The sequence below is a fragment of the Fundulus heteroclitus genome, chromosome 5 (assembly GCF_011125445.2).
Source record: "Fundulus heteroclitus isolate FHET01 chromosome 5, MU-UCD_Fhet_4.1, whole genome shotgun sequence".
In the NCBI taxonomy this organism is placed as follows: Eukaryota; Metazoa; Chordata; class Actinopteri; order Cyprinodontiformes; family Fundulidae; genus Fundulus; species Fundulus heteroclitus.
The window spans coordinates 20,171,764-20,197,055 of record NC_046365.1 but is presented as its reverse complement, the minus strand read 5'-3'; the positions used below and the strand labels follow the sequence as shown (position 1 = coordinate 20,197,055).

The window sequence follows — 25,292 nt, the reverse complement described above, 5'->3', positions numbered from 1 at the left end:
AGATTTCAGACCTCGTGTTTAGTGAGAATTCAGTAGAACCCCTGAAACTTAGAGAAGCGTTTTGCAGTGAGTGATTAACCAACTCGGTTACACTGAACTTTGCAGTCAAGGGTGTTACATTCTTCAGCTGGCCTCCTCCTGCAAAGATTTTGTGTTCGTTAATATTTCACACCCAAACACTGTGAGAAATCCGAGCAAGCTAAAAAAAAAAAAAAAAAAGAAAAAGAAGATCCTCCTTCAGTTTAACATTTAGGGGCTCGTTCTGCGTTAGGGTTTGCGCAGGTTCTCTCCAGGTACGCTGGCTTCCTCCCACAGCAGTAAAACATGGCCGCCAGGCTAATTGGTCCCTATTATTTGCCCTTTGGTATCAGTATGTATTTTGCACGCTTTTCTGCCCTGTGTGTGTGTTTGCAAAATGTTGTGTAGACACAATCAGTTAATACGTTAACTCGTGTAAACCAGCAGACTCACATGCATGATCCTGAGAACAGTCATAGTCCGTGTCTTGACACTCTCTGAAAAAAAAAAGCGGGATGTTACGGCCAAACCTGTCACAAGCGGCCTCCGTTAAGAGAAAGCAACATTATTCGGGGTGTCTTCCTGTGTTCTGGATTTGCATGTACAGACCTGATTATTTCAGCTGCCTGCTCTGGGGTCAAGTCATCGACAGCGACGTTATTGATCTTCACAAGCTGGTCCCCGGGGACGAGCCGGCCATCTGCAGGACCACCTGGACACACAAAACGTCTCTGTGTCGTCATGCCTGAGGGGGCTTCAATTGCCTGAGCTCACGCAGCTCATGAGGGCTGATGACAGGCAGCAGCTTGCACTCCAGTCATTTCCTTTCATCTGACTCCAATGCATTATTTTCCATCCTACTCTCTAAAGAGCCTGTCGTCCGACCACATGAACATTAGCAGCACGCTAATTGAGCTAATTGAGATATCTGAGACCATTTTTATCAACAGATTTTCCTTTTTACGCCTCCCTTAAAGCTATAAAGCGCAGGAGGAAGAGGAATCAGAATGGTATTTGAATATTATGTGCTCATAATCTATCGTTGATTAACTCTGTATTCACCTTTAACAATGTTTAGATGCTCATCTCTAAGGAAACGCAACAATGTTCATTTATTCACAAATGTTTGCTGACTCCAGTTTAGCATTTCCATACTAATCCAGACCAAGCATACAGGCCCCTGAACAAATACCTCTTATAACAAGCTGCAGGTGTGCTAGGTCTCTGCTTTTTAAAGACAAGAATAATTACCCGTGTTCTCGAAAAAGGTGAAAAAGAGTCTCTTTAAAAGCTAAATTAAACTCTTAAAACAGCATCCAAATTGGATTAAGGTCAGTTCTGGTTCTCCGCCACACATCTCACTTTACATGCGGGCCATCTTAGTTGAGCTTAGCCGACCAGAGCATCTTCTTTTTACACGTTTACTGTTCCCCTACAAGGCTTGAGGTTAAACGTAGGCTTAGTCTTGCCACTCTTCTGAACACGGCCAGATTTTTGGAGTGCGAGGCTAACAGTTGTCCTGTGAACAGCTTCTCCAGCAGGAGGTGTGGATCTACGCAGCGCCTCCACATTTAGGCATCTTGACAACTTCTCTGACTCATGATCTCTTAGCCCGGTTTATCAGTGTAGGTAGACGGCGAGCAGCTTTGCTGTTCTGCCTTTGGTCTTTACATTTTGCTATAATGGACTGTACATTTGTCCATTAAATATTTAGAGCTTTGTGATGTTCCTTAATAACATAATCCTGCTATAAACTCTTCCACATCTTTCCACTGCTGTTTTCCTTTGCCTTCAGGAATCAAACAGTTTTTTTGGTGTATCAGAGTAAATGGGGTTACATATAAATGAATCACACACTTTTCAGGTGATTGTTTGCAAAAAATATTTGAAAATATTTCTTTCCACTTCATAACCATGCAGTGCTTTGCATCGTGTGTGTAAGACTGTGAGAAAATACAGTCAGAATTTTTTTCTCCTTAGGAGACAATAAAGTAAATGTTATCTTAAGAACGTTTGCAAGTCCCTTTATTTAATATATAACATTTGGTTCATTGATTTATAATTGATTGGAAAATAGATGGTAATATATTTTGGCTTTAATTTTAAAGGGGGCAGATTTCTGATCTGTTGTTTCAGAATTTTGTTTGTAAAAATCCTTTAAAAATATGATTTTTTTTTTAATTTTTGCAAACCTCTTTTATAATTTTCATTCCTTTTTAAATCGTGTGCTACCATATGTCTGTCATCAAACAAATTCCTGATTGAAATACATGAAAGGATGTTGAAAACCTTCCAAGAGGTGCATTCGCACTTCTGCAAGGCACTGTGATAAAAACAAAACGTGTTCTTTTAAAATCCATGACAGGAATCTTTCCCTCCTTCCCCACAACGCCATCATCAGTGCACATTTATTATCTGCACCGCTGTTTGTAAAATCGACTGGCTGCTCCCCTGATGAGATTTCTCGCTGCTGTTAGAGTTGCAAATTGATTACAGATACTCCTCCTGGTTGCACCTTGTTGGACATGTCTCCGTGTCATTTGCTCAAGCTGTTCCAGAAAGAATTATGCAGCAGTGAAGCAAATGAAAACAGGAACCTGTTGAATGTGCTTGGCACTGCAGCGGCTCTAATTAGACCAGATGAAGGCGTCCAGATGCTAAAAGCGCTGGGCGCCCATCGGGTTGACGGTATTTGAAGATTCGAAATGGTCTGAGTTTATATCATGTGAATAAATCTATGTGTAATCCAGGGAAGCCACAGAGGGAAACATGTGAGCCCATTCATAAACAAGAGGCATAAATTAATTAATCACCAAGGCCTTCCTCCTGCGTCTGCCCCCTTATGTTTGTACTTTATCTAAAAGGACAATTTTCTTTCTCTAGCCTGCAACAAAAGGTACCTCTCAGACATGAGATATTACTTGATACCTTCTTTAAAAACAATGTGAGCAGATGCTGGTGACACCGATAGGTCTGAAAAAACGCTTTTGAACAAAGGAGTCATATTTCACTGTCAAGATGCTGCAGCACCTGTCAGAGACAAAGCAACAGAGGGAAGGAGGACTGAGCCAAGGCTCCCAGGGGCCGCTGGTGGTGTGAGGAACAGTGGTGTCAACGTGTGAGACACACCGACACAACTGCGTGAGAACATATTTTTCATATTTTACCACCAAAGTTAAGACTTTAGGTCCATTCATACCCTACGTTTGGCCTACACGTGCGTATTTCTGTCCGTACGTTCTATCCGTTGACTCCTTGATACCTCCGTCCGTTGAGGTGCGCAATAACCAATATTTTCCTCTAGGTGGCAGTGCTGGACGCCAATAATTCGTCATTGATCAAACATGGCGACGGTCCAAGACGTGATTTTGTTGTATTTGCTCTGTAAGTAAACTTTTTGTTTGTCCCTGTGCCCCGGGCGTGACACATCATATGTGTGTGGGTAGTTGCGGGAAAAGCTCCGCAAGTCGTTCCTAGATTCCCGCCATTGTTTAAAGCCCAGAATTATAACCTTCTTCGTGATTTTGTTGACATTTTGTACTACAACCTCAATAGTGCCCCCACCTTTTCCAGTAGTATTGCTCCGTATTGATCCGTTTCGTCCATAATCGTAAGCTCCCAATTTTCGTGTCAAAATACGGGCGAAATCGACGGTTAGAACTTATGAAACACTCCACACGTATCCGTATCCGTCTTTTACGTGAGGTATGAATGGGCCTTTTGATGTAAAGTGAGGCCATTTTTTTCGTTCAGCTTCTCAACAAAAACCTTATTAAAGATCGGTACTAAAAGGGTCATATTTAGGTCATATTTTGTAATTTGCCACGTTCTGACATCTTGGTGGCTGGATGATTTACAGTATCTAACCCTTTTTAGTGATGCAGTTCATATCTAGTTAGCTATATATGCCAATTGTTCGAGCCTCAACTGCTCCAAAAGTACACACAGTGCCTTGCAAAAGTATCCAAGCACCTCAAAAACTTTTTCCACATTTTATATGCATTTTAGGTGAAAACTACAACATAAAGTATTGTACCATTGTAGGAAGGAAATTACATGGCTATATATTTTTTTTAGTCAATGCAGGGTTTTCAAAAATATTTTGAAAATGAAAATCGAAAATGTGTACCATGTATTTGTATTTCAGCAACCCGCTGAGTCAAAGCTCTGTTGGTCTACCTTACCGTGCATCTACGTCAGCAAGTCCTTGTCTGTAGGGTATGGCTCCACCAGCTTCACACTCAGAAATAAATTGTTGGTTTTCCCAGGACAATTAGCCCCGACTTAGGGTGCTAAACCTGAACTGTGGATCGCTGTCAGGATCCTCCGCATTTCCCTTGGACCTCTCAGTTGCTTCTCTAGTTTGAGCTCGCCTTGCCAGATAATAGGTTGAACAGAGGTCTATATTTTTCTAACCCAACCCTGCTTTAACCGTACCCTGCTGTTTCCCTCGGTCTTCATGATGCTGTTTGCTCAATAATGCTCTCAAAGAAACCACCGAGGCCGGGGTACTTTGTGACGTGGAAGAAAGATGATACATAACTTTCAAATATTCACTACTTTTCTGTTGGTCTATCACAAAAAAATCTCATAAAAAAAACACAAAAGACCGTGGCAGCAATGCAAATAAACGGAGAAACACGTTTATGATTAGTACTGTTACAAATGCCCGTCAAACAAAAGCTCTCTTATGGCACTTCCAACCAGCGCGGTCTCCACACTTCCTCTGACACATGTCAGTGTTAAATAATTCAGTTAGGAGGAAGCGCTTGAACTGAGTCGAGGTACTCAGGTTCACCTTCGGCTGCCTCTGTCTCACAGCTAAAGAGGCTTTACAACATCTATAAACACAAACACAAACAAAGACATTAGCGCCCCACAGCACTTCCCTTTGTTAATGTAATTTTGCGTGCATCTATGCCGCATCAGCGTGCTGTAGCCGCTCCAGCTGGAGGATTTTTACTTTGTGCCGACCAGAGGTCTGCAGAGGTCTGGCACAGGTTCACGCTTCAATTTGCCGGGAAGACATTTGTTATGCAAATTACAAACAGTGGAGACGACAGCGGAAAAAAAGGCTTGTTTCTAAAAAACAACAACAATAAAAAAACTAGCAATCCCTGTTTTGCAGCAGGGCTCTTGGTTTACACTCCAGAAGAACATTTTAATCTGGAGAGGTGATTATTTGGAAAACTTCTAGCAAGAATTTTGCAAATACTGCATTTCACTTATAGTTAAAACACATTTAGCACAAACAATATGAATATATTTCATGTAATAAAGCAGGTATAAGTGGTTTCTCGTCCTATACAGGGGTAGAGATCCAGGTCCGGTGCTCTGTAACTTATAAACTACAGTTTACTGATTACAAGGAACAGTGTGCTGGAGCAGAAGGTGCTGATTCAGCAAACTTAAAGACAGCAGCTCCTTCTGGGAGAAATTTGCTCCTGGCAGGTAACAGTACAGAGATAGAATATAGGGAGTAGGTGTAGAAGGACAAACTACCACAACTCCAGTAGTGATGAACTGTTTCTGAACACTGACATATTTTTAGGAACAAAAATGTTTTAAATCATGCTGATATTGCTATGTACACACAGCCAGGTTTGCACTCTATATTCACTCGCAGCTGTCAATAACTAAACCAAATTTGTCAACATTATAATCAGGGATGCATTTCAGTAGTTTGTCCTACCTGGCGTGACCTCGTGCACCAGGATGGGGATCTGGTTGGAAAGCGTGAGGCCATGGGAATTGAGGTCGGGATCCTTTTGGATCTGAACGTTGAAACGGAACGGGTAATTTCTCTGATCGGCGCTGCTGGATTCTCCCGTTTTCCCGTCCGCAGCAACACGATCTCTGCAAAGCAATCAGGACGACATGTCAGTAAATACTACTGGAAGCTCTTTAGGAAATTTCTGTAATTCTGTTCAAAAATGTTATGATTTCTGAAGCTTCAATAAAAACACGAGAACAAGGATTTAAAAACTAACAACTCGTTTTACTTTTTGCTGCAGTTTTATTTATTCTAAAGCTTGTAGAGATTTGGCTGCATAAAGGCGGCTCACTTGAAGCTCTGCGGGTTATCGCTGCCTTGTGCCTTGTCCCCCCCCCATCCAATAAGGATGTTGGCTTTTGATTTTATGATAACAAGAAACCCTTTTAATCCTTAGGTCACAGTGATTTCTGAAGAGATTTTCTCATTTTTGAGTTATTAGACCAACATTATTCTAGTACATCTTAATTAAGCTCTGGGGGCTGTTGTGTTGGTTTGATTTTCTTTTTCTTATTTCATAATGAGGTTTTATCTTGGAGTTTATGATTGAGTTCCCGTAAGAAGATTTCCGTTGTGTTTTGTAGATTCCACACTATTGTGCTACTTTTCTGAGATTTATTCAAGGCTCTCCACAGGAAACTGGAGTGGTAAAGTCTTTCTTCTCTCTGAGATATAAATAAATTCTTGAAAAAATATGATATTCTTCCTAGTTCATTTTGATGGCTTTGAGATTAAGGTTTTGTTTTAGCAAAATGAACCTTTAAAAACAAGTACGGGGGACATTTTTGTTTTCAAAGGGCATCCATAATTAAAACAATTAGATAAACAAAGCTGGAAAACTTTCACAGCATTTTACTGGGTGTTGGAAGATTCTTTCTATGTGCTTGTTCAGCTTTTGTTGACAGGTTTGATTGGGAAAAATGAACACTGCAATAATGTTTTGGTTCATCAACAAATCTGCAAAGAATTCATAAAGCAGTAAATTCTCCTCCATACAAATGCTTTTCCTGTGCCATTTGTCTTATTTTCTGCTCTGGATTCACAAAGGAAACCATATAGTGTACATGCAGATGCCAACATGCCCATCATGTTCAGCAGGAAGGAAAGATTTGCAACTCTTTTTGCACCAAGTCACCTTTTCCTTTCTTCAGCAACAAACAGAGCAAATGCAGAAAAGATTAAAGAGACAGAGACATTGCTTTACGTCTTTATCAGGTCTTTAACAACCAGAGAATCACTTATAAACCATGCTGGAGGTGTTAAAAGTTAATGGAATGATGCAACCATTTAACTGATTTATTAAGAGATAAAAAAATATTTGTTCATCCTTTAACATGCACAAGGTTGTTAATTATGTATTATATGCAAACCAACTTGTTTGCACAACACCTAGTCCTTAATTTATCTGAGTCTTTTTTAAATATTTGCATCTGCATATAAAGCATTGAGTGGAATATTCAACAACTTTAAAGTTTTGATTCTGCATCATAAAAAGCCACAAGATGATTTTAAACATATTTATGTCAACTTATCTTCATTATTAATTGCTTTGCAACAATAATCCAAACCTGACTGGAGGAGAAGTTGAGATCTATCCTCTGTGACATCACTGACCTGCGTCAAACTTACAGCTATTAGTAGATTGTAGGTTTTCAGCCCAATATGCAAAATGCATACAGCTCTGTTCGGAGAGTGCTAAGAAATTTACCGTGGCTGTAATTTACACAAAAAAAAACATCAATATATTCCCTTAAATGCATGGATAATGCCCAATTCAAATATGAGACATCTGCACACAGAGACACTATTTGCTTTATGTTCTGGAGCATTGCTGCTTTCGCATCTAGTTTCAGGATACAAAGCATAAACAAACAACGGTTTCCACACATTTGGCATCTGTAGAAACTGCAGTGAAATTGCCAGTCTGTGAAATGATACTGGCAACAAAATATGTCAACGTCAGCTAATTGTTAAAAGATGCCTCATCCTGTTAACTCTTTTCCCCCATTTTCTTTAATGCTTCATTCTTAATCTGATTCTATTGGAACAAACATGGACTTTATTAAACGGTCAAACAAACAATTGTTTTAGACTTACAATATCTTTAATCTAGACGTTTTGCTCAGTCGCACCAGATTTTATTTATAAAACCCTGCTATCATTGATTTTTTTTTAAAAAGGGGTTCGGATTTTGTTTAATGACATCAAGGATCAAATGGAGATGAATCAAGGCCCTTCCTTGCTGTTGAACAGGCCAGTACCCACATAAAAGACATTCTAGTCAGATAAATCTCATTACCTAACAATTAAATCCCAGCAAAGACAAAGCAGAAGCTCACCTGCTCAGAGAGTGAGACCTGCTGCCCAAGTCTCTGGACCGTCTCAGCCATCGTCCAACCACCTGTTCCACTCGGCTGGTCCTGCGGGACGGGGAGCGACTCCTGCCCTGGGACTCCATTTACCTGCAAGATTTTAAAAGACAATGTTTGTACTATGACACTGTTTAAAATAGATGTATTTCAATGTAGTCTAATTTAACCATAAAGCAAATAAATGGTCAAAGTTAGAATATCAACAAGAAAAAAAAACAAATATTTGTCTTGGTCCAAGGAAAGACACAAGCAAACTGATAGAGACGATTCTGTCTGAGACAGAAGACGCACAAATCAGCTAAACAAACTCCACAGCAATGCTAATCCTAAATGAGGAAATACGGGCGGATAAACAGAATGGTACTGTGATGAGAGTAAACAGGCTTTGTGTCTGCAAATGTGCTTCCTGTACTGGAGAGAAAAGATAACACCTCTGAATGGACGGGACTTTGCTCTGGCCAAGTTCATCAGCAGCTTCTGGAAGCTGTTCTGTCTATTTAAAAATAGAAGTAAAATAAAAAAAATAGAACTGAACATTTCCTGAACTCAAATTACTCAAATATTTCAGCGAGATCTGAGTTTTTTAGGCTTTTGTTTTATACACGAGGTATATAAATTTACTCCATGAGGTCTGAAATAAAGGGGTAGGAGACCAAGGAAAAAATTCATTAAGAAACATCACCTGCAAGATTTATATTGCTTATCTATCTTTTGTCTATTTGACCACATAAGTCACACTAAAATTAAAGTGCAAATAACTACCTCTAATTTTACATTTAAATGTGTGAGTCCCAAAAATTGGTCCTTTCATTCCAAAAGCTAACATACAAGTTAAATATATTCATAATAACAAAAACACATGACATTTTGCACAATAACATGCGTTACTCAAGAGAAAGATTAAGTTTAGCCTCTATTTATTAAGGTTGTGACAACACCTCCGGGTTAAGCACCAGCACCGCTGCTGCATCTTTATTTACTGCTGCATCTTTACTTACTGCATTTTTTTTACTGCAAATTTACTGCAATTTACTGTGATTTTTCAAGCTGTACGCAAACAAAATTCCGTTCTGTAGGCACTTTGTGCATACAAAATGACTAATAAAGTTGTCTCTAAGCATCATAAGATAAACCTCTGGCTCTGCTTGTATAGAAATGACTTTTAATTCAATAAATCAATTTATAAAAACGTAAACAGATTCATTCTTCTTCTTTTGCTTCCTGAGCTAGCGTTGTTTGGTGAGGTTCAAAGATCCACTGGGACATTTCTTTGGGTTTCACATGGGCTGAGGCCAACAATGACATCATTTGAGGCGTCGTGTAGCCTGATGGTCTCTTATCCTGATTTATAAACCACCTGATGCAATATCGCCTACAAGTCTCAATAACAATCAATATAAATAGTCCATCATTTTGAATAATGGCGCACTTTCCTTTAAATGAGTCCCTGTTGTATAGCCGTGAAGCAGGTGGCTGTCACAAATGAGAATGTTGAAAGGCCGTGGTGGTTGGTGGGACAGACATAATGGGCCAGATCACTGTCTGTAGGGTTTTGCTTAATGGACCATGGAGGAGCTGGGTCACATATTAGATAATGACGTGTCAGCTTACAAGAAAACATGCTTATCAAAGCTGTCGGTCTACAGTCCATCCCTGGGTGAGAACAACAGACCGGCCCACTGTGGGCAGTCTAGAATACTTTTACACAATGGGTCAGTTTGGAACGTTTTTTATCCCCAAATACATGAAATCATCATTTGAAAACTGCTTTTTGTATTTACCCTGGCTTTCTGCGTTTGATACAAACATTTGTTTGGTAATCTGAAGCGTTTAGGGGTGACGAAAAAGTTAAACCAGAGGAGATTTGCAATGGCATACCGCAAGAGGGCGCTCTAGGCCTGTGTTGAATCAGACGTAAGTGACGTAGAAACGGAAGTGGCACATCTTCTACATCCGGAGTTAATGGAGTTATTTGAAAGTGACACCGAGGATGAAGATTTCACTGGATTTTAGTTATTTGGAGTGACACGGGCGCTTTGGTTAACTTCTTCGCATGTTATTTATGCTATAGTTATCTGAATAGCGTTTAATATGTTATGTTAACATACCAGGCACGTTCTCGGTTGTCATGTAGCGTAAGCTAACCGGACAATTAATCAGCCTGTTGTTGCCTCCGTTCTATTTTTATTTAAAATTGCCTTTCAAGATGACATGTCTGTTCTTGATGTTGTATATTATCAAATAAATTTTCCCCAAAAATGCGACTTATACTCCAGTGCAATATATGTTTTTTCCTTCTTTATTATACATTTTATGGCTGGTGCGACTTATAGTCCGGAAAATATGGTACTACAAACACCACACAACACTTTTTTCTGTGTTTGAGCCAAATGAAGGAGCACATCTTTGATTGCAGATACCATCAGAGCATTGTGTCTTGCTATTCAACTGCCACATGCGTAGCATAAGCTTGAAGTGGCGTTTTAGGGCCAAGTGACAGTTATTGATGTGGATTTATAGATTTTGAGTTATGTGGCAGACATTACTGCAGTTCAGATAAACTTTCATAAAAAACATGATGATTATATGGAGAAATTTGAGACTTGCACAATTAATTAATTATGTAAACCAGAGTTTTTGGGAGTGATAATTGACTATAGATTAGGATGAAAGCCTCATATACATTGGTGTTAAAATGGTAGGTACATATAACCTGGCTGCATAGGTGTGAGTTTTCCAAAGCTACATTAATGCACTACAAGTGCATCCCTTTTACAAAAAACACGGTTGATTGTCTGGAGAAAAGTGAGATTTGCGGTGACACAAACATTGATTCAAACAATTGTTTGGGGAAATGGAAATGGTGACACAGAAAGGCATCATAATAAGAATGCTGGTCAGAACTGGAGCAGAAATGACAACCTGTCGGTATTAGTCGGTAAAGGTCCGGTCCTCTCCAATTGGCCTGCGCTGCTTTGAGATTCTTCTGCTGCTTTGCAAAACTTGTTAATCAGGGCGGTTGTTAATCAGCCTGGCTTGGAGGGCATTGGTCAGTCCTCACCAGAGACTCCTTATCCCTTGCCCGACAAACACCCTGTTCAATTTATTTAGTTCTGATTTGTACACTACACTGCTCATTAATATTCTGCCTGGCATCCACGTGCTGAAAATTAAATTTCCCAGATTTACACTTCTTATAAAATTTAGCTTTTAGGTTTTTACTTTCATAATTTTGTTGCCTTTTTCCTTTTCTGTAAAATTCCCTGTTCTGTGGGTTTCCGTCATGGCCTATACAGGTCATGGAAGTTTATTTGTCCTCAGTCATGAATTTCTGCAACATACAGCCACTTGGAGCCCAGCCCACTGTTTTCCACTTCCTTATGCCCTTTTAATGTCATCTTGACTCTACCAGCCCATAACTAACAAACAGATTCTCTAACAGCGAATAATGAAAAAGGCATGATTTTCCTATTCAATTAAAAGGGTTCCTACACTTTTTTTTGGTCAGAATCCCATAATTTTTTAAAACACTATTAGAGTTCACAATTGTTTTTAACATATATTTTAAATAAAATACAGACACCTACAGCGGTCAGGTGAAGATGAAATCTTCAAAAAACACAGAAATAAAGAAAGGAAGGAACAAGATTGGGGGGGGATGGGGGAGACAACTGACAAATAAATAACTGAATACAAGAATAAAGCTATGAATGATGGGATGAATGAAAGGGAGCAGGGCAGCAGTAACACTGCACTGAGAAGCAGCAAAAGGATCGATTAAATGAATGAGTGAATGAGCTCAGCAGGTCTGATGTGTCCCTCAGTGAGGAGCCACAGAGAGGAATCTCCCTCCAGACAGACGCTGCCGATTATGGACATAAGCGCTGTCCATTAGAGGAAACAAACTGCAGTCAGACGAAAAGGGAAGGAAAAGCGGAGATGAAAAGCAAATACGTGAGAAATAAAGCAACGAGGTGATGACGGACGACAAGTGTGATACAAGTTGAGGAAGGCAGAGGCGTGATGAGCGACACAGCCAGACAGCAGTGTCTCCTAGGGGACCTTTGCTTATAAGCACATCATCCATCCATCTGCCAGTGCATACCCCTCTCCTGATCCTCTCTTCATCTCTTTTCCTCCTATCAGCCCCTCAATACTTCCTTTATCCCATGTCTATCTTTGTCTTCTCTTAGTGGATTCCCTTTCAGTCTCATGTTGCACAATGCAGAACAGGAGTTTTTAGGGCCAAAAATATTCACACTACCTTACTGTTGAGTGAAAAGCTGCCACACTCACAGATGTAACCTTACAGTTTTCCTCTGAGGTTGCTTTCTACCAAAATCAGAACTTTAAAAAACTGATTAAAACCAAACATCTGCACCTTTCAGACACTAAATATTGGGATAAGGTGATCCCTTACAGCCAGCCCCTTCTAGTTGAAGCTTTTTCCCTTTTCAGAGCGGCTTTGATTGAGTATACTGATGAAGTCAAAGCCCAGCAAATCAAATAAGCCTCAACAGCATTGCAGTTCCTGTTCTGCAACCACAGCATTCACGATCAGGGATCAGAGAGGAAATGTCAGCTTATTTTCTGAACAGGTGTAATTATAGTGCTGCAGGAAACTTTACACTTAATCCCTGACAGTTTTAGAAGCATTTTTGCAGAGTCAGAAAATAGATGTGAAATTAATCACTGTTTGCTAAAATTGTAGATTCAGGTTTCTTGTTTAATTCAGGACATGCATTTACAGTATGGTTCAAAGCCTTGCTGCCTGGCCCAAAGTCAGATAACAGACCAGCAGCCACATCCTTTGATTCTAGAATGGGTGGATCTACATTATTTAAGTAAATTCCCGTATTTTTCGGACTATAAGTCACACTTAAATGGTAGTTCATACTGACCCGCATGAAACAAGTAGAAAACATTACCAAATGCTCGCTACGCTTGTGAAAACAATCCTGCTCCTGTACCACTTAAAAATTAATTGAAACATTAACTTATAGACAACAAAGACTGAACACATGTATGTTATTCCACTGTTTCGGTATGCATTCACGCAGGAGAGCGTTGTGTGGTGCAGCTCAAAGGAACCAGACAGAGGCAGAACCCTGATATTGGGCTATCCGTGAAGCTAATAACAGCTATCGCTAGCTTGCAGGTCTACTGTCTATTCGCTGATGCACGTGAGCTTTATGTTGCTCTCAAACATCTGTGTCGTACTGTTAGCTTAGCATGTAGCCCCGTCACACTCACGGTCTAATTTAGCCGTAATTTTGACAACTTTCAGTGTAACGGACCGTTACGCTGAAATGCGCTGGATAAAACCTTGCTGGTTGGAGTTGCTAATTTACCCCATTCATCCTCCCAGGTATGTTGCATGTTATTCAGCCAGTTGTGTAATTTAATAAATTGGTTTACCAGATTAGAAGTCAGTTTTTAGTCGTGCATTGTGTGAAATAAATGTCTAAATAAATGCGCATAGGCCAGTGTGACTTAAAGTCCGGTTTGACTTATATATGTTTTTTTCCTCTTTATGACGCATTTTTTGACTGATGAGACTTATATTCCGGAGTGACTTATAGTCCAAAAAATACGGTATGTCTCTTGTATCATTTTAGGTACTGTAACCTATGCAAATAACTGGTGCCATGGTGACCAGACGCAGTCGACGTATAGCATTATACTGTGGTCATTTCAGTATGCCACAATAAGCAAGGTTAATGCCAAAATCTACTAGATATAATTATTAGCATTGTTATTAAATGCCAAGACTAAGCAAATGTTCAAAATAAATAAAACTGTGCACAAGCTTTGTGTAGCAGATGTTACTCATGGTGCCTGCATAATTTTATAAATTTAATAACAGCTATAAGCCCATGCAAATTCTCTGATTGCCTCTGATTTAAGCCTGTTTGCTATAACAAATATTTCTCTGATTGCCTCTGATTTAAGCCTGTTTGCTATAACAAATACACACCAATTATAGCCAAACAAAATGTATAATATTTTATAATGGACATATAGAGATAAGGCCAGATCTATGGTGAGGTCCAAAAGCATTTCAATGACACATAAACCCAAAGATAGTTTAGAAGAAGAAAATGTGTACATGCCATACTGCTCTCAAATATTTATGTACAATATTCTCTATACCTCTGTGCAGAGATATAGAGGAGCATATCTAAACTCAACACTAAAGTGGTATATATGCAACAGAGGCATGCTGGAAGAATCCTAAATGATTCAGATTAATAGGAATAAAATAAAACAAAAGAAAATATTAACTAAATTCAATACCTTATAATTAAGAGATTTAGTAAAACTCAATTCTGCACTGATAGAAAATAAAAGAGTGGCTTGAAATAAAATGGTTTCCCCTGTAGTTATACTGCAGCTCCAGCATGAAAAATCGTACTGAGGGAGCAACAAATAAATACAAAGAAAATCACCATTAAAAATTCAAAGTTGAACTTTTTGTTCCTATTGTGTTTTTTATGACATGCGTAATATAAATATGGCAACCAGGCAGTCATATCTATAGACAGCAGCTCTTTCCTGTCATCTCTCCACTGGCCTGGTAATTTCTCTCTCATGTGTCCCCTCGTCTGTTTTATTAGATTACTGCTCATGTACAAGGAATCAGATTTCTCAGACACACTCTGGCTCTCAATACAAATGCAGAAATGGAGCTTACAGAAATTTCCACTTGCTTAGCACAATGTACTACATGATTTAAAACATGATGTATCATTATATATAGATATTTTATGCTATGTAGTAAATATCTATGACAGACTATGACATCATTTCTCACTTAATTTGCAATCAAAGACTAAACTCATTAGATCTGCATATCATTAGGTTTGCACCCACACATACAGCACACCAGCTTCTAAATCAAGACTGCTGCCTTCTTAGACTCTGTTCTTTCTATCGTGACCATTAAAATCCTAAAAGAAAAGCAACGGCAACCCTCTGCTGGGCCAGATAACAGAACTTCACTTGCTACTGGTTGGCTTGTGGAGACCAGCGCCCAGATCAGATCTTCCTAACATCTTGATTAATAATTACAGGTTAGAGTCGTGTTTTGCCCTTCTGTTGAAGACTGAAGAATAAAAATATTGAGTTTCAGTATAAGAAAGAAACTATATTAACAGAAAAATCACACAGCCACATTGTCTCTCATTTTCCTGCTGTTTGTTTTATTACCACCTATCAAACAGTGGAGGTAGTGCGGAGCAAACACGAAGCTTCAGTCACAATCAGTGTTTTCGTCTGGATTTATTAACATAGCTTCCAGCTCTGTCCTTTTCAAATCTCTAGCTGTTGTTTATGAATACTGCCTGAAGAAGCCTGCGTCACTACAGTGTGTAGCTCTGCTTACACAAACCCACCAGACATAAATGCCTTTCTAAATTAGGCTGGCAATATTAAGGTATTATTACAAACACATGTGCCAAAGAATGTGGTTTGTGAATAGGACAGAGAGAGTCATGAGAAAATAATGGAGGGTAAAGTTAGAAGGTTGGCAGATCCCAAAATCATCATACATTTCCTCTTTTCCTGTATGTTAGCATACATTAATTAGCTGTAGTGCCACTATTTTTGTTCTCAGTGTCTGATCTAAATGAAAAAGAGAGTCCTAAACAGCATGATTAGTTAGAGTATTGTTTATACTTATTATTTAGTTTTACTTTAAATTTTATCTGCCCTCATAGCCTCTAAACCCCCTTTCCTTCAAGAAACCCTGCTTTTGCCAGGCTACAGTTATAAATAAGATAATGTTCTTAATCTGTTCTGACTGATTAAATAAAACCTAAATAAATAAATCTTCCATCTAGCTGTATATCAACATTTTACCCTCCTTCAGACCACCGCTTTTGTAGCATTAGCTTCATGAGACGTTTTAGGGCCAAACAATGTGTTTTGGGCAAAGTAACCTCAGACAAATAAAGTTTTAGTAGAAAATCAGATTGTAGTGCATTTTAAACTATAACACAGATTGATCAAATATAAAAAAGTAGAGTATTCTGATGACAGATATATATAGGTTAAAACAAGTGGAAGGTATCACAGTAACAATGCTGGTCAGAACTGGAGCAGAAATTATACAGAACCTCTAAATACAAAGTCTTAGTTTTATGTGTTATTTTTTGTCACGAGTGGTCAGTCATTACATTGGCTCATCACAGACGGATTTTAAACTCCTGAACGGGTTTGGTGTCTCAAAGCTGCTCTCAGACAACATTTCCCTAAATTCCTCCCCCTCATTGGACAATAACCAGGTAAATCTTTATGTTATGAGCTCAAATTAGTGCATATGGTGTTAGTTGGACATTGAGTTACGAACTAATGCCCTCATTTGGTGTTTTCAGTGTAACAGGACTTATTATCAGCTTTTGGCTGCATTATCTTGTGCTCGTTTATCTCCTTTTTGCGCATTTTTTATTTTTTTTTAGATATTTCTTGATTTCAAACAAAGATTATAACTATTGTGAAATACATGGCTGAAAACCACTGTAAAGGAAAAGTTGTAAAGATGATGACATATACACTTAAAAAAAATTTGGTCTGTGCTATAAATGTAGAATAAGGAAAACTACATCCTATGAAAAAAGGACAGATGGGAATGTATTAAAGATTAAACATTTTTAGATCAGTCTGCCTCAGGCAGAGAAATATCTTGTGAAAAACCCTAAAAAACCTTGCTAAGTTACTCCATTTACAGACAAACATTTTCCATTAGGCTTTAAACCTTAGAAAATAAAACAATTACAAGCAGTCAGCCATCTCACTGAGAGAAATGATCTATCTGTTGTGTTCCATGTGTGTACGGGTTTTGGTTTTCTTTTGTGTCTCTGTTTTCATCAATTCCAAGTTGTGTATTTAGTTCATTTTATTTGGTTCATTCCTTGTATGTTCAATAATATGAGCAGGTCTTGCCATAATAGCTCATTCCTTATTTCTTGTGATCTGTGCCCTATGTATTCTACATTATTCCTTTCGGTCATTGTTTGTCGTTTCCTCTTGATTAAGTGTTTTCTTCTGTCTTAGCTTATTTAGTCTCCCTATCTCAGTCTCCCTGCATATTTTCGGCTTCAGCTATTCTACATTATCCCCTGATTAACACACCTGCATCCATGTCTTCCCACGCTGAGTTCCCTGATTTCTGCCCTTGCTCTATTTCCGTTCAGTTTTCATGTTGTCATGATTTAAGCCTTATTTTGCACATCACAGTTGGATTATTTAACATGTTCTTAAATGGATGAAACAGAAAATTTGTGCTACTCTGATTATGTGGCTCTTAGTTGTAGAATGTTGAAAGTGGAAATCCTTCAGTGTGATCCAAGTAGCAAAACAAAAATCTTGGACTTAAGCTGCCTGTTTATGATATAATGCTATAGGCTTCCTGAGGAGATTGATAAACAAAGGTTTGCCCAGAACACATCCAACAGATGCAAACTCTAACTTTATTTGGTAAAATGCCTCCAAATGTACATGAAGTGCTCCTGGTTGTTTGTATTTTACATCTGCTTTTTCCTTACCAAAGCATTTGCTTTACCAAGCATGTTTTTTTTTTTAATACATAATACAAACGTTACAGCCTGCTAGCAGAGCCTGCTATACAACTGCAGCAGGAAAGAGTCATCTCAGGCAGAAAGGTTGGCTTTTTGTTTATTGCTGAGACAGGAGCTGGGCAGTATAACAACTGCTGCAGAGAAAAACACACACGCTTTCACAACCACACAAGTTGACTAATGGGGCTGCAGCAGCACTTGCAGTTTATTTTCCACTGTCCACACTCACTCTGTTGAAAGTTACATTCAGATTTATCTGTTCCTTTTGTCATCTTATCTCTTTCATTTTATTTTATCACATACTTTTTATATGATTACTTTAGTTAAGGAGCCGATGTTTTAGTCAGATTTCTTCCTATTCTGTATTTTTCTTATCCATGTCCCTTAAAGACATTGCAGAAGCTCACCCAGTAGAGCAGCGGGCTTGGCAAAAGCAGCCCCAAGATATTAAATGTGCGATATGTAAAAAAAATGTAACTTTGAAAATTTATAAAATTTTATTTTAGACAGATTTTTCAATATTCATATATGAAATAGATGTAAATACACACACTAAGAATTACTCTAAGAATATATCTGGCGGCAAAACATCAAACAAATCCCTATGAGGTTAAAGTTAGCTTTATCTCAAACACATGCACCTATAATACATAACCTGACTCCATCTGGAATCGCTGCCATTGGGAGGGATTTCAATACCTCATACAATGGACGAGCCAATCAGGATTGCCGGGTGGGATTTTTGTAGATGTTACGTATCAGAGAAGTGACTGTTTGGATTCAGACAACAATATGCAAGGGATAATGATGAGGCCCCTCCTTCTGAAATACATCTTTATTGGAGCGATCCCAAATGGACGTGTGGAGCTCTTTGGAACGAAATCCATCTGGCGAAAGTCAGGTTATATAATACATGCAGGTTCTGGTTATATTTTGACCCCCTAATCCCCTGAAGAAAAGTTATATAGTGTTAAGTTTTTTAATGATATGACAGTGTAAACCAAGTTTGTTATTTCCAGTGCTGTGTGTTAGAGTAGCTTGTCCTGCCAGATGTTCATTTGTGCAGTTTTATCAGCTGATAGTTTTATCAGAGTTTTATCTGCACTGGCTATCCTACTTTCTCCTTGGACAATAAATTGAATGATAACCTAAGTTCAAATAACACATTTAATCCGCCAATTTAATTTTAAGCAGTCAAATTTATTTGGTTAAAATTACACACATTAAATTTTACTTAAAAATAAAAAGAGAATCAATACTGCCCAACACAATATTTGTTTGAATGACCTGCATTTCTTTTGCTATATTCTGTATCATTAGAGGATGAAGAAAGTAAACAACTTTTTGTACTTAAAGCTTTAGTTGGTAATCCTTTCAGAAACACTTTTTCTTATACCGGGCAAAATTGTCCTTCTATCCCGAAAGTAGTCAATACATTATATTGTTAGAAAAGGAGGTTAAAAAAAATGTATCTATGTGGGTGCTACAGGCTTGTAAAAACTCTGAGCAATCCCTACCGCTCGCACCGAAGAGCAGGGATTGGTCAGAGTTTTGTTGTCCCACATGCCAATCATTCTGACGCCCACGTAACATCAGCGTACATATTCGTTCCTTGTTAGTTTCCGCTTGCTGGCTGCACATGTGCACTTCTAGTGTTTATGTATTCAGTTAGCTTAGCGGTTAGCTTCGGTGTTAGCCGTTCATTGTAGCTCCGCTGCCCTCACCTTATACTTTGAACATGGCTGAGAGTCACAAGAAGCAAAGTTCATACAAGTTTATGAGAACAAAAGGAAGGCATCAGGAGAAAGAAATAAGACCAGAGTGGATTTGTGAAAATTTGTTTTTTATGTGATCCCCCTGAGGAGCAGAAGAGCAGGTAAGACGGTCTTGTGCATGAGCAGTTATTCAAAAAGGGGCTTCCGGAAAAATCACTGACTTCACTTTTAAGCAATAACAAGAACTACAGTTTTAAAAAAACATGCTGCCTCATCAGCCTTAACTAATATTGTTAATTTTTGTTTATTTAAAAAAAATATAAAGAAAGAGCAGTCTTTGTGCTTTGAATGATTTCCAACAGCAATCAATATAGAGACTCAGAAAGAACAAATAGCCTTTTTAATGAAATCAAAGAACAAGAAGAAGGATAAGTTAAACCAATTTCCTCCAAATTCATGCAAGCTATCAAGCGATCTGATTAAATTAAAAGACATAAAGGATGTGGTTTAAAAGACCAACTATTGGACATCCAATTTAAAAAAACCCCAACAACAACACACTTTTTCAGTGGGGCTCAACTGTTACCTTGCTGCAAGAAGGTCCTGGCAAACTCCATGCAGAAAGATATGTAGTTTGCATGTTCTCTCCATGCAGGTGTGGGTACTCACCAGGTACTCCGGCTTCCTCCCACAATCCAGAAATATACATGTTGGATTAAGTGGTTGCTCTACATTGACTTTAGGAGTGGATGTGTGTTGGTTTGTGGTCTTTTTAGCGTGATGGACTGGCGGCATGTCCAGGGTGTACTCTGTCTCTCGCCCTGTGAAACCTAGTCTTAATCCAGTTTATTTGTTTTGTAAATTAAACGTCCTTTATATGGCAAGACACAGATTACGTCCGACTTTTGCATAACGCACACTGACACATGCACAGCGCCGACAAATTGGATTAGAGAGTGTGTCTGCAGCCTGTGGCAGGCAGTTTGTGCGTCACTTCGGCTGAGCCAGATTAACCTGAGCTTCACTTCAACCTTACAAGATAAACGGCAAAGCTGCAACTCAATCTCACCGTTTGTCTCATTTTCACTTTTATCCCACGCTTTTCTGATCCTGTAATGGTGTATTTATTTTCTTTACACATACTGATCACATGGACAAACCAATCCGTTTATATTAGCACTTAGAAAGAGAAAGTCAGTCACCTGCTCTCTGCCCCGTCTCTCGGGGCTCTCTGAAGGCGCTGGTTAAAGTCGCGCTCCACGTTCTGTTCGTCCATCATCTCGTTGAAGAAGGTCCAGATGACGTGTTTTCATCTCCTAGAACAACATAATAAAGAAGTGAGAAGGGAGTCTTTAGACACCTTTTAGAGTCTCTAGCAACTTATAGTGCCTGCAACAGAGTATACACATACTGAACTTCGACTTCAATTGATTTTATATTAATTTTATAAGATAAAGAGATACAAAGTAGAGCTTAACTGTCAAGTGCAAGGAAACAGATGTTTGGGTTTAATTTATTTATTTTTTGACAGAAGGGTCTGGAAAGTGGGGCTTGCATTGGTATTCGGACCCCTTTACGTCAATACCAAATAAAAACACTTCTAGATCCTTTGTGAAGACCTTAGAGGTCTTTTTTTTAGAGAAAATTAGTGAACAGATAGGATCATGAAGACACAGCAGGCAGATCAGGGAGAAAGTTGTGCAGAGGTTTAAAGACGGGATAGGCAATAAAACAATCTCAAACACTTCTGACATCCCATTGTGGAGTTATCATCAGAAAATGTAAATTGTATGGCATAACTCCAACACTAGTAAGAGAAGGGTCTCATGGGTAACCAAATTGGTACACTGTTCAGAGAAGCACCATAGAGGTCCATGGTAACTCTGGAGGAGCTGTAGAGTTTCACAGCTCCAGTGGGAGAGTCTCTCAACGTGTCGACTAAAAAAAACACATCTGATCTTTATAGAACAGTAGCAAGAATAAAGCTGATAATCTATTTTCAGTTCACCATAAACCATGTAAGTGGCACAGCAAAACTGAGGAAAAAGTTACTATGGGACACAATTAAACTTTTAAAATGCTGTGTGTGGACAAAAAGTAAATCTGCATATCACTCTGAGCACAGGCAAAACATGGTGGTGGCAGAATCATGCTGTGGGATGCAGTTCTAAAGCAGGGAGAGGGAAGCTGCTGATGGGAAGATGGATGGAGCTAAACACAGGCCAATCCTGGAAGAAAACCTGTCAGCTGCAAAAGAATTGATACTGAAGAAGAGGGTCACCTTCCAGCAGGACAAAATAACCTTAAACCTCCAGCCAGAGCTACAATAAAATGGTTTAGATCAAAGCATATTCATGTGCTGGTATGGCCAAGTCAAAGTCTACTAGAGCTAAATCCAATTTAATAAGTGGAAAAACTTGAATACTAACAGTCACAGATGTTCTCCATTCAATCTGACAAATACCCATAATATTTTGTATACAAGCAAAAAGAAGTTGCATCTTGGACTTACAGGTAAACTCCATATTTACAAATCATTCATCACAATTAGAATGTATTTGAATTATTATGATCAATTTTGTGGTGTCAGATTAAAAGGGAACTGACTAAAATATGCCCCACTTTCAGATATTTAAGATGTTTGGAAAGCCCCGCGGCTTCATTTTTCTTTCCCCTGACAATCACGTACCGTTAACTTCTGACTTTTCAGTTAAAATCTCTGTCAACACAATGAAAGTTTTTGGTTCTATGGTCACAAAATGTGAAAAAGTTTAAGACACAAAATCAAACAATTCAGTAATTATCACAGGCAGAAATAAAAGGTGAGAAAGTAAGTAAACAAGGCAAATGTTACAAGAGAGAGCCACTTGAGAGGATAAGGAGGACAACATGGGGTTTCATAAACAGAGAATAAACATTAAATCAGAAGAAAATACAGCAGGTATCAAAGGAAAAGCAAAACAAAATAGGGGAAAGAAAGTGAAGGGAGGAAAGGTAAGATGGGGGAGTAGAAGAATCAAAAACTATAGTGGGACTCCATCACAGCAGGAAAGGCCTGGCTGAACTGTTTGTGGAGTCCCACTTCTCCCTGCTCTGCTCCAAACAGCATCCATTTTTAATGAGCCCCTCACAAAGCCCTGGGAAAAGAGATGCTGGGAACTCTTCTTTACCCCCTCTCTCCCTTCTTCGTCTGCCCCTCAGTTTCCACCACCTAAATACTCGTTTCTTTAACATGTTTATAACTTTTTTTTATATCTTTCCCGCTTCTTATAAGCTAATCATTTGATATCTGTTTAGGTATCTGAGCTGCCACCAGGACAGAATGTTATAGTGTTTGCATTTCAAGCAGCGTAGTTGCTTCAGAGTTGGTCAAATTCAGCATTTCTGAGACATGAACAACCAGCAAGCATGTTTGCTACCTTTGATTTATCTTTCTGATATACAGTCATATTCCATAAATTACAATATAATTTCAAAGTTCATTGATTTCAATAACTCACTTTGCTAGTGGAAATCTCCAGCTAATAAAAACATAGTATTTAAGACTAGAAATTGCATCAGACCAATAAAACAGCAACATTTTTCATGCAGATATGGGGGCTTAATAAAAAAGCATGTATAATACTGTCTTAAAGGCTTTTTTTTTCTCAAAAGGTAGTTTAAATCTGACAAACAAGCCTCTTAGAAATGCATATTTGGGTTTATTGACTATGACTGTACATTAACTGTTAAAATTAAATAACTTATTTGCTTCATTTGATAATGTGTGTGTCCCATTGTGTTTTATTTCAAGAGTGATTTTTTTTATCCTCCCAGGTAGCGTCTGGAGGTTGTATGCGTTAGTCAGTGTGCTGCTCACATTAATAATGTATGCAGATAATGCAACCGCTTCGCTGTACCAACAACTAACAAGCATACCGATGCACACAGAGGGATACAGAGAGGGAGAAGAATCACATGAAGCTGCAAAAACAATGGAAAGATGAGATGTGAGAACTATAATGCAGGATGAGGAAAATATTTGTTTACACTAAAGTCTACACTGTGAGCCAAACTATAGTGCTTTTCAGATTTTACTTGGATTGCAGCAAACTTGATTTGTGCCTTTTTGTTTTATTATAGATCACTTTTCCAGACGTCTTGCATCAGATGAATGAACTCAAAGTAAAACCTATTCATGTGCCACAGTGTACGGCTGAAACCAAATATTTACATACACTATAGAGAAAGACAAAAAAACCTTCTCATTGTCGGACAGTAAAGCTTTCCAGTTTTAGGTCTGTTAAATGTCAATGACAGAATAATGAAAAAGAGAGTTTGTGAGTTTTTTCATACGTTTGCTTAATCTTTGGTATAATTGTCTTCCTAACTGTATGATCTGAGTAATAGTTTTCTCGAATATTGGTCCGTTCCTCTGAACAGAACAGGTGTAACTGAGCCAGGTTTGAAGGCCTGCCTGGTTTACAAACCTCTTTAGCTCTGGACATTTCCATGCTGTTTATACTTGCATATAATTGTTTGAAAAGATAAACATGGCATCTTCAGATATTTGGAAGTTTCACCCCAAGATTAATAAGACATTTTTTTCTCCTTAATGTCTAAAGGTTTGAGGTGCTGGCATAAATGCCTCCATTTAACTTTTATGTTGCGAAATATGTCATCATATTTGAACACAATCTAAATCCTACTGTCCTTCTGTTCCAACTCCTTCAAGCATTTGGTATGCCGAGGGGAGGAAATCTTCATCAGTCCAGACAGAGTGTCTGCATAGTGTTTCATGGGATAAAGAAATGTTATTTCTGGGACATTGCTGCAACATTTGAATAGCACTTGCATAAATCTTAAGGTAGTGATGCATGTGTGATATGTGTCCTGTGTGTCTAAATTCTGAGAGTCAAGTAACTGAATATTTACTAGATATTGCACAACTATCTGTGAAACTTTCATATGCAACTGCTTCAGATGAGTAAAAAGGTGATGCTGGTTTATTTGTATGAAATAGAAACAAAATAAACTACGTATAGTATTAGATGGTAGTGTCAGGAGGATCCCTTTAGATCAGAGAAGTATGTATGTGTTGTTGTGAAGTAAATAACCTACTTATGTTTCAAACATTTTGTTATATTATAGCAGTATGGCACCAGCTCACTGTTTTTGACTAAAGATTCTGTTTGAAAAAAAATCCTTCCATTATCTAACACGTTTATCCATTGTGGAGTCACAAGGGGTGCTGGTGCCTATCTCCAGCTGTCAATGGGCGAGAGGCGGGGTTCACCCTGGACAGGTCCCCAGTCTATCGCAGGGCAACACAGAGACAGACAACCGTTCTCGCACACACTCACACCTATGGAGAGTTTAGAGAGGCTAATTAAACTAACAGTCATGTTTTTGGACTGTGGGAGGTAGCTGGAGTACCCGGAGAGAACCCACTCATGCACAGGGAGAACATGCAAACTCCATGCAGAAAGACCCAGGGCAGGACTTAAACCCAGGACCTTCTTGCTGCAAGGCAACAGCGCTACCCACTGCGCAAATACTAGTAACTTGAAATGCATATATATCCATTTATACCTTACATGTCAAATAATGAATAACTAGCCCTTACTGTCTAAATGACAAATTTTATCCTCCCATTCAACTACTCCAGTATAAATCTGAGGGGCATATGTGAACCTATGAGTACACACTTTAAACTAGCAAGTGTTCCCATGGTGTACTCAAAAGTTGATAAGACTGTCTTATCATCCTGAGCCCAGAGGGTCGGGGGTCAGTCTCTGCCTCTAGCAGAGGAGTTTAAGTATCCTGGTGTCTTGTTCACGAGTGATAGTGGGATGGT

The 25,292-nt window shown here is 38.7% G+C and overlaps 1 protein-coding gene across 1 annotated transcript in view; it reads right to left on the bottom strand.

The window, feature by feature from the left end:
* Nucleotides 1-436: 436 nt before the first annotated feature.
* LOC118563047 (FERM and PDZ domain-containing protein 1-like) overlaps nt 437-25,292 on the bottom strand; it is a 35,951-nt gene continuing 11,095 nt past the window's right edge. The window contains exons 2-6 of the mRNA XM_036136641.1: nt 20,659-20,772; nt 8,131-8,253; nt 5,711-5,874; nt 628-730; nt 437-515 (exon numbers count right to left, since the gene is read on the bottom strand). Of these exons, the coding sequence (XP_035992534.1) occupies nt 437-515; nt 628-730; nt 5,711-5,874; nt 8,131-8,249 (465 nt within the window). The 5' untranslated portion in view covers nt 8,250-8,253; nt 20,659-20,772. The remainder of the gene's footprint in view (nt 516-627; nt 731-5,710; nt 5,875-8,130; nt 8,254-20,658; nt 20,773-25,292) is intronic.